General features: G+C 42.5%; 1 protein-coding gene across 2 annotated transcripts in view; it reads right to left on the bottom strand.

Moving 5' to 3' along the window:
* Window positions 1-337: 337 nt before the first annotated feature.
* WNT7B (Wnt family member 7B) overlaps window positions 338-10,553 on the bottom strand; it is a 91,912-nt gene continuing 81,696 nt past the window's right edge. For both annotated transcript variants that reach the window (XM_041398624.1, XM_041398623.1), the window contains exon 4: window positions 338-1,058. In XM_041398624.1, the coding sequence (XP_041254558.1) occupies window positions 579-1,058 (480 nt within the window). In that variant the 3' untranslated portion in view covers window positions 338-578. The remainder of the gene's footprint in view (window positions 1,059-10,553) is intronic.

The raw sequence follows: 10,553 nt of genomic DNA, 5'->3' as shown, positions 1-10,553 counted from the left end.
GGAGTATTTCTGCCATAGATTTTGCTCCCTACCTGTCGTTTTCTCTCTATCTGCTTTCTTAAAAATTTTGGTTTTTGCAGAGAGAATGCTGTGTTCTAGTCAGTGAAGATTTCATTTCCTTAAAAAAGTCTTTGTTTGCACAGGGCCAGACAGTTTTGTTGCTGTAAAATAGGAGAAAGTGTCTTTTTCTTTTAAACATCATGGGAGCTGCAATGCAATCAGCTTCTCTGATATGTATAATTTAAAACACTAAGAGAACTCTACAACACCCAGATTGTAGTTTCAAAAAAAAAAAAAAATAATAAAAGGAGAGAGAGACAGAGAGAAAGTTTCATGTGGTTGTCAACATCACCTTAATCCTGTTGCCCTTGTTTCCAAAGCAGTTACAACAGCCAGCCAGCCAAAATGCACCATCCTTAGAAGTATAGGTAGTTGTGGGGAGGGAGTGGTTGTTGTGGTGTTGGCTGGGGTTCTTTCCCCCAAGAGGACCAGATGTGCAAAATGATGCTGTCGTTGTTTGTTGTACTCCACTTTCCTCGCTCGTGGCGGTTCGCTCTGTGCGCTGGTGCACGCTGCCGCTATTTGCAGGTGAACACCTCTGTCCGCTCGCTGCACGTGTTGCACTTCACAAAGCAGCACCAGTGGAATTTGCAATTGCATTGCCACACCTTGGTGTACTGGTGTGTGTTGTAGCCTCTTCCACAGCACATCATGTCGCACCCGTCCGCGTTGGGAGAGGTGCGGTTGCAGAGTCGTCCCTGGGTACCGACGCTCCCTGTGGAAGCATCTTCCTCACAGTAGTTGGGTGACTTTTCAATGTACACTAAATCCGTCTCCATGGGTTTCTGGTAGCTCTTAATCTGCTTGATCTTCAGGAAGGTTGGCTGTCTCAGTCTGCTGGCTCTTACCACCTCCACTTGCACCGCGGCATTGTATTTCTCTTTCAAAATATATCCAATCTCTCTGAATTTAGGAAGCGTGGTCCAGCAGGTCTTAGTTGTACAGGAACCTGAAACTCCATGACACTTGCACTCCAATTTCATTCTCTCTTCGAGAACCTATGTGTACAGATATTTGCATACTGTTACTGCAGGAAAACAATGTTGCAAGCCTGCCTAAACCTCAGTCTGTTTAGGTCACATGAATACTCTTTACTGCTGGTTGAAACTTTTCAAATGCTTATAAATATGCCTTATAATGCTTATATATGCTTCATAATGCCTTATAATGCTTATAAATCTTCTCACCTCTCACCAGAATGCTCATAACATTTTGTTTCAAGTGGCACCTGGTTGGAATTACAGTGTTTTGTCACTTCCAATTTTTTTCCAGATATTGGAGAATATTGACTTGCGTTTTAGAAGATATTTCTTTAGAGCCACAGGGGACTTCAAATTTTTCAAAACATTTTCATTTTGAAAACAGAAAACAAGAATGGGTTTAGGGGTTAAGTGGCATAAGATTCAAAATACTTAATTGCTTTAAGTAATGATCAAAGAATGCTTAAGAAGAACAGTATCTACTGTGTGGCTGAATCAGCCTACATGCAGGGAGCTGGAAATAGATGATCTCTAAGGTCACCTCAACCCAAATAATTTTACAATCCATATTCACTGCATAATTAAAGATTTTTCTTATGTACCTATACCAATACCACCAGTGGTAAACTTACGGCCTATTCCACCCACAGAATGTCCCATCGCCTTTAAAAACAGCATTCATTGCAGCATTTAGTCCAACTATTCAGCAAATAATCAGCCACAAACACATTTTTTTCCACCAGGGCAATGATAACAGGGAAAAAAATCCACTGAAGGGTCCTGCTCAACAGTGAGCCAAAGAGAAATGCATCGCTGCTGTAGAGGAGGCTCAGCCAGAGGGGTTTAATTCAGAGTCAGAAGGGACACAGACGTGTGGCTGCTCAGGCTCATGCTCCCCTGTCATCCTGCCATTCCCGCCCGGCACATCCCTCCTTCCCCGGGCCAGGTTGTGCTGGGGGCAGGCAGGCTGTGTCCCCCCGCCCCGCGTGTGCAGCAGGGGGAAGGCAGCCCCGCGGAAGCGCCTCTCTGTTTTTCTGCCCTTGCCTTACCACTTAAGCCTGACCATAATTACACCCACAGCCATCATTAGCTTATGAAAATCACGGCCTAAGAACAAAGCGAGCTGATCTTTCCCCTTCGCAACGGGATGCTAACAAAGAAATATGAGCTAGCGAGCTTGTCTGAAAGCATTACTGATGCTGCAGACCATCTCCTGTAGTGGTTTCACTGCAGATCCCAGAACATGACTGAAATGGGCAAAGGATAAAAGGGCCGAAATCTGAGTACAATGGCATAATGAAGTAGGAGGGAGTAAAAAATGCTTACTGCTTCAGAAACTGGCCTTAAAATAAAAGCTGTACAGATCTGGTTATCCCTGCAAATAGAGGGCACCCTCCTGAGTTGTTTGAGTTTCACTTAAATTGTATGGTTTGTTTTTTCCCAAATTTCTGGGGTTTCAATATTAAAGAGAATATTTGGATTTGATTCGCCCTTACCAACATACGGTAGCAAGTATAAGATAGCTGAGCAACCTATGCAAGAATCATGAAATATCCTGAGTTGCAAGGCACCCTTTGAGTCCAGCTCAGGACAACTCCAAAATCCCCCCCTGAGAGCGTTGTCCAAATGCTCCCGGAGCCCTGGCAGCCTTGGGGCCGTGACCATTCCCTGGGGAGCCTGGGCAGTGCCCGACACCCTCTGGGGGAAGAACCTTTCCCTGATATCCAGTGTGACCCTCCCCGGAGCCAGCTCCAGCCGTTCCCTGAGTCCTGTCCCTGGTCCCAGGGAACAGGGCTGCTCCTCCTCTTCCCCCCGGGAGGAGGTGCAGCCCCTGCTGAGGTCTGACCTCAGTCTGGTCGTACCTTAGACCTTCTGGAACCACAGGCTTTATGATGGTCAAGGTCAAATTATCCTATCAGAGGCAGAAAAGGTGTTTCCCAGCAAGGTTTACTGAGTTGGGGAAGAAATTCCTATAGCTGCAACTGCTCTAAAAGAAGAGAATCAGAATGGCTATGATGAGCTGGGCTTTTTGTGGACACTGGAATGCACTGTATCACCTTCCTGCCTTCCATACTGATAGAAGAGAAAACTTGCCACCTTCTGCTGCAGCAGCAGCATTTCAGTGGCAGTGAGGAGATGGATGCACTGTGACACACTCTGGGGTCTTTTAGGGCTCTCCTGGGTCTCCTCTGTATCCATTTCTGGCCTATGGAGAAGGTCTTTTTCCAAAGACCCCTAAATAAGATTTCAATCCTGTTCTATGAATCTGGGTTCAAATAATCTATTGATATTTAGATGTGTTTTTATACATACATACATATATATATATATATATATATATATAAACTATATATGCATATTCTATATGCTTAGAAATTGTGCTTGATATGAAGTTGTGCTGAAAAATGTTTGGTTTTGTTGAAAGTAACCCATGCCTACATCTTTCTCAACATACAGTTGCAGCTGTAAGAACTTCAGCAAAATCCACAGCAAGAGGTGGATGGATGCAACTTTTACACCTCCACCACCAAAGAGCACAAGGATCTAAGGATTTCCAGGAAAGCATTGACAATGGGATCTGTCACCCCTGAGTCATACTCCTCCCTGAGCAGTAAATCTTGCTGTAGGGTACATATTTTGTCATGCCCTGCCTGTGTTTCTGGTGTCTACATTTTGGTACATTTCACGAGGTTCCTTATTCTTCTGTGGGTTCATCACTGTGGGTACTGTCCCAAGGAGCCTCTGATGTGCTTCCCTGATACACCAGAAAGTGTCACTGCTCCTGAAAGACAGACACCACCCATTGCAGTGTCCTGGGTGACATCTTTGGAAATGTATATTTATACATGGATGCCTGTCTGTCCATATAATAATTGTTTGCCTTTGCGTATTTGGTTGAGATGCTGATATTTATATACATTATTACATACATTATACATATATTATTTATAGAAGCTGGCAGCTTCTACAGTACAATCTTTATCCTAAGTCTTGGTATTATTTTCTTTTTTGCCATTGTCTTTCTGAAGGTCCAATTTTTGTGATTCATTTTGGTGAGCAGAAACCTGATTTCACTGCTGTGTTTTTTCAAAGATTCCCACTATTTTTGATGGTGGGAATCTTTGAAAAAGATGGTGGGAGGACTTGCAAATGCAAGTCATGGAGGCCCAAAAAATCAGAGGTTTCAAAAAGTATTAATTCATGCTCCTGAAGCCAATCTTGCAGGTTTTTTTAATTTTTTTGGAGGCTTCTCTCATGAATGTGGAATGCTTGGGGTTACAACACTGAGCAGAGGCCCAATCATCAGGTACTTAAATTCCTGAATGCTATAATTTGTGTGCCCACAGTCAGCTGTGGGTATAAAATTGTGCCCAAAGACTTGGAGGTCAGGGAATACGAGGCCCACACTAAGCAAATTCTGAGCAACATTTTTTCCCCTCTTTCCACCCAGATGCTGCAGAGTGCCCTTCCCTGCTGACAGGCCAGCATGTTCTGACCCTCCACAGGAATGTCTTGAGCAGCTTCCCACTTGCCAGGGAGGTGCCATGGGACCTGGCAAAGGTGGCTGGATCTGACCTTGTTTGCTCAATGCTCTGAATGAAGAGTAACTAACATTTTACTTCCTAAAAGTCTCCCCCAGCTTAGTTTTCCTCAGCAAAATTCCCATCAAAGCTCTGACCCTGAACCTTAAAGGTACTTATTCACCCAAATCTAAGACACTATGCCAAGCTAGGTGCTTAATTAAAGATTGAAAATCATTAGCTCATATGAGCCACTCTCTCAGCAGTTTAATTTGTCATATGTCAGTGCCTCATATCTAATCTTGAATGGTTTACAGCAAGATCTACCTCCCAGAGCAAATTCCCATCATTGGGCTGTGCTGCCTCAGATTAATCACAGGAACATTTCTCAGGTCCCTTTTCCACACAGAGGCCCACTTCCACCCCAGAATGATCTTGCCAAGTAAAATTTTCTAACTACTGCTACTTTGTTAAATGAATTGTGAAATAGAATGTTAAAGCTTTCTTAATCCCACATCTTTTTATACCTATATAAATCATACATTTAAAATGTAATTTGAGGGCTGTCTGCTGCCAGTTAAGTAGAAAAAGACTTGTGAAGACCAAAATAAAGCAAAATTATATGCATTAAAAGAAATTCACCTTTTCAAGTTCCATATCTAGACCCAACTGCATAACATCAGATACAGTTTCTGTACATAGTAAAAATCCTATTTGGATAAAGTATGTGAAAACAATAGTTACATTTTGTGTGTGTATGTGTTTTGGCTCACCCCTGCTGGTTTTTGTTTTCCTCAATGGAAATGCACATTGTTGGACCAAGTGTTGAATGTAACAAAATCCATATAACTTTTTGACTGAAGTATCAAAAAGAAATAAAAGACTTGAGGAGTTTTCCCTCATCAAATATGCAAGTGATCAACTTTTGTTTTGGGTAATAACTACCAAAAGAGACAGATTCTGGTCACAAGATGTCACCACTTCTTTGATGCTCATGCAGCTGCAGCCATGAGAGCTGATGGCTTGCTGATGACGTGTGGGCACTGGCTAACCCAAGCCTCAGTGCAGCCTGGGGCCCACCTCTGCTGACAAAATGCTGGTCTCCTGGACCCCTCTGGGAATCCAAGCTCAGTTTGTTTGGGTTTGCTTTTCTATCTTGGATAGGCAGGGGTGTAACTGAGATTAGTAGGGTGTAATGCTACTCTTCTAATACAAATGTCCTGAAATTACACTCTGTTAATAGCAGATCACAGAGCCCAAAACTGAGCAGTCCGTGGTGTGTCTCCTTGGGTTGTGCCCAGCCCTGAGAAGAGGGAGCACAGAGCCAGCAGGAGAGGAATAAAGTTACTTCAGCTGCATGGCTTGCTTTCTGCTCCTCTGTCAGGCTGTTCCATCAAGTATTTACATTGTGTGGAATGGGGAACTGAGTTACTGTGTTTATTCCTCTTGCCACGTCCTTGCTTTCCTTGTTTTTCAGTTTGATGGGAGCAGGGAGCCTCTGCTTTGCAGCAGGTCAGTGTCCAGACACAGCAGGAGGTGGTTTGTCCTCAGAGCTGAGCAGGGTTGGGGACCATCAATTCAACCCTTCCTGCCCTCCACCTGCCTCCCTAGCAAAGGCACCCTCTTCCAGAGTGTCCCCACTTAATGCATTGGAAAAGCTGAGGAAGGCCCACTGCACTCTTTACACAAGTTCTCCTTTGGCTACCAGGAAAATTAACCCAACATTTGGGGCTTGCTGCCCATTTGGATGACCCTACTGTTGTGAGAATGAACAATAGCCTAATCCATCTTCTCTACTTTCTAGGAGAAGAAAAAAATAGATGTTTGAGCAACAAACTGCTGCAATTGGTTAAAACATTCTGAATATTATTTTTACAGTGAAATGTTGCAAAGCAATTTCCTCCAGAAGCATCCTCCCCATCATCCCCAAAGCAAGTATGCTTGCAGAGTTCCACTCTGTTTTCTATGGATTTTGTTGTAAACCTTAAAGGTAAAATATCACCTGAAATAGTTAAAAATATTTCACTGGTAGTTTTATTCTGTCGGGCAGAACAGATGTGTCAGGTTTGAGGTCGTACAGTGATATTTCACTACATGTTTGATACATGCCTTGCATGCATTACATGGTATGCATGGGCATGCACATTTCTTGAATAAAACCATTTAGCAAGTCCTAAAATATTTGGCTATTCCCCCCTCTAATTTTAAAGCAAATTGTTCAAAAAGTAGGGTAGTACCAGATGTAGCTGCTGGCAGTCTGTGCTAAGGGTGTGTTTCTGGAAGGAAAAAATAAGCTAACAAATCCAGCCCAACTGGAAGCAGGAGATCTATCCTCATGAGATTTTGTGCCAAAGCTTGTATATTCAGGACATATGGATAAGTCCTTAGTTATCCATCTGACCCACCCAAGCTGTAACACCAAAATTTTTGAAAGTGGATTTATGTGACTGTCTGCAAGTCGCTTTAAGCGGGAAGATGGAAAGTATGGCATGAAGCACAGCTATCAAAAGCTTTTCTTTCATGACTGGTCTCACAAGGGATGTCTAGTGAAATAATTTGTCACTTTTAGAGAAAGAAACTTTCAGCAAATGATGGACCTGAGGCTGTAAAACCTGGAAAGTAACATTCTTTGCATCCCTGAAATGACTTAGGAAACAAAGAATTTTAAAGAATATTTTAGGCTTATAAGAGCATAAAATTAGTTGGCTTTCACATTTGAAACTGGGATTCAGCCTCCACTGTGACTTCAGAACATTTTATTCAGAGTCTTTTTCTGGGCATTGCTTTTTATTTTTACATCCTGTCAGGTGACAGTGTGGGCAGCCTGCAGCAAATTAGGCACTGTGCATCTTTCAGGAATGAGCTGACTAATTACAATGCTTCACATGAGGAGAAGGGAGCTAACACTGTCTTACATAAAATATGCACAGACCACAGACATAAATATGTTTAAATATTCATAATTATGTGCACACACACTACATATATTTATGTCTGTTTATGTATATATAATACAATAGATATAAATTGTGTATCTTTATTATATGTGTATATATGTAATGAATGGTAATCAACAAATCACCTCATCAGTGTTCTACAGCCAAAGAAGTGAGCAAAAGAAACCCTTCCCAGTACCACAGGCTTATTGCACCAGAAATGATGAGAAAAACCATAGCTTAGGTGGAAATGTTGTCCCAAGTAATTGAAAAATCTCTTCTGAAGAGAGCCTGAATGATTTGTTTTTTCCCTGCTCTCTTATTGTTTCATATGTAAAATAAGCTGTTGTCATCTTCCAGGCATTCCAAAAAAAGCAACAGGAAGAACCCATTGCTGTTACAAAGGAGTAAATACTGGGATGGTGTCAGGCAGAGCTGCTGGCAGTCAGAGTGATGGGTGTGTTTCTGGAAGGGCCAGCTTTTTCTCCACATAACCACAGTCACTGTCTGTTGTAAGAGCCTAATTGATTGATAAACTGTTAGAAACATTTATACTTTTTGGTAAAAGCTGCAATCTGCTACCAATTTGTCAGTTTGTTCTTTTAACTCACCCCATAAAAACAAACAGAAACATCCATTTTTATAAATGAGATTTCCCGTGGGAGACAGTCATTGTTTTGAAACTTTCAACAAAATGTTGAGCTTAATGATGTGTGTTCCCAGATGTTACTCTAAGTTCATTTATCCCAGAATAAAGATACTTATTTCTAAAAATACATGGTAGAAAGCTGTCTCATAAAACAGCATCAAAGCTGACTTGGTTTGCTGGTATTTAATTTTTCATTACTCTGTCAAAGTTTTGCCCACAGATCTCTCTGTAATCTTTCAGATTTGCAACAAAACGTTCTTTCAGTAACATTTGTGTTAGACTTATACTAGTCCTCCTTTGGGGGCTTGTTTTCATTTACCACGCTTGTTCTTTCCATCCCAAATCATAGCAGATGTTTAGAAACTGAGGGGGGAGTTTGTTCCTCTGCTCTTTCACACCATGCAGTGCCACTTTGCCACCAACCCTAAATCTTCCATCAGGAGAATCCTGTGTCACCAGGAATCCCTGAGCATTTATTTATTCCAAATTACACCAACGACAAGATAATGATTTTGTCACTGGTGCTTCTTATTGCACATTTAGCAGAAACTTTGCAAACCTGCCATTAGCTGAAACAATTCTTAGAAATTCAATGCAGAGCCATACAGGATGCAGTGCGGGGCAATTAGGGTATTCATTCATTCCACAGTCATCAGAAATTCCCTGAGAAGCCTAAATGTCATTTTTTCCAATGAGATAATTTGTTAGAGGGTTGTATTGAATATCTCAACCCTAGACAGAAGTAAAAGACCCTCCAAGACTGTTTTTCCCCTTATCTGTTTGCAAAATTTATGCACTTATTTTTACAGCATGCTGCTTGTTCCACAAAGAAAAAAATTCCTCTGGGCTCTGTTTTTAGCAGCAGTGAAGTACCACCAGGCCAGCTTTGGAGAGCATCCCAACCAAGGCAAATTATTAAAGCCATACTGCTGTACTTCCAAACCCCTCTGACACCCAGGCATGTGGGGGACAAGTGCTGGAAGAGATGGAGAACAAGCAAGATTCCTGAGAGCACATGAGAAAGTCCTTGTGGTGGTATAAAAGAACATTCAAATAGTTGCTGGGGGGGCAAAACTGGTGGCCAGTCTTGACTAATGATCCTAGCAATGAACCTTTGCCACCTGGTAGATGTCTAGTGAGGTCATGTAGGGCCTACCACTGACTTCAGAGCAAGCTGGAAACAATTGGATGCGGGCTTGGGAGCTTTTTGTGTCCTTTTTTCCTCATGTTTCTGTCTTGGAAGGCTCTGAGATTCAAAAGGAAGACTAAATGGAAGGTAGCATATTTGTTGGCTAAAAGTTGTTCTTCTTAGCTAATTCAAAAAGCCAATTTGGAATGACTGAAAAGGAACTGTGAACCTTACCATTACAGATGTGAATGCAGAGTTTTTTAAATTGTGAAAGTGCCATGAAATCTTTGTAGGAAGCTACAAAAGCTTATATTTCCTTTACTGTCTTTACTGTCCATTACCACTCTAAGATAGAAAATACCTTATTTGAAAATATTTGAGAACTTTGAAAGCAATGAAGGAATTACAAAATTCCTGTCGCCTGTGTTTTCTTTCTTACCTTTTCTTCCTATTCATAACATGGATAAAATATCCATAGTTTTGTTCTTTATAATAGCAGTAATGAACCAGAAACTTGGCTCCAAACTGTTTCCAAATTTTAAGACAAGCCACATTCAGATCAGCAGGATGGCACTGACAGATTTTCTCAGAGCAGTACAAGCATTTCCCAGTTGGGTTATGAGAGTTTTGGAAGGGAAAAAGAGAAAGATGGAAGTTCAGTGTTGTACCCAGGCAAATGGAGGAGCCAACAAGGGAATGTGTGTGCCTGGACCTGGCTCCAACAAACAAGGAAGGTCTTGCTGGGGACGGGAATGTCGGGGGCAGCCTGTAGTGACCACAGGATGATGGAGTTCATGTGGAGCAAGGGATCTGCAGCAGCTGGGGCTGTCCAGCCTGGAGAGGAGCCCCAGCTGAGAGGGGCCCTCAGCCCTGGGTGTCCCTGTGTGCAGGGAGGGTCAGAGCAGGGCCCAGGCTCTGCTCCAGGGCCCAGCAATGGCACCAGAGGAACGGGCAGGGACTGAGCCCAGGAGGTTCCACCTGGCCATGAGGCAGAACTTCTTCCCTGGGCAGTGACCAAGCACTGAACAGATTGTCCAGAGAGGGTGTGGAGTCTCCTTCTTTTGACATACTCAAAAACCATCTGAACACAATCCTGAGGGACATTGTCCAGGGGATCCTGCTTGAGCAGAGGGGTTGGACCCTTCCAACCTTACCCATTCTGTGATTCTGTGATTTTTGACTTGAGTGTGAATAAGGACCATGTGGAGTATGTAAGAATGACACCCATGCATAAGCAAAATCCCCTGGTTTCAGGTTTTGTGTCAGGTTCACAGTGCA

The sequence above is a fragment of the Onychostruthus taczanowskii genome, unplaced genomic scaffold (genome assembly GCF_017590055.1).
Source record: "Onychostruthus taczanowskii isolate IOZ18803 unplaced genomic scaffold, ASM1759005v1 scaffold15, whole genome shotgun sequence".
NCBI classification, from domain to species: Eukaryota; Metazoa; Chordata; class Aves; order Passeriformes; family Passeridae; genus Onychostruthus; species Onychostruthus taczanowskii.
This window is presented reverse-complemented; position numbering and strand designations above follow the sequence as displayed.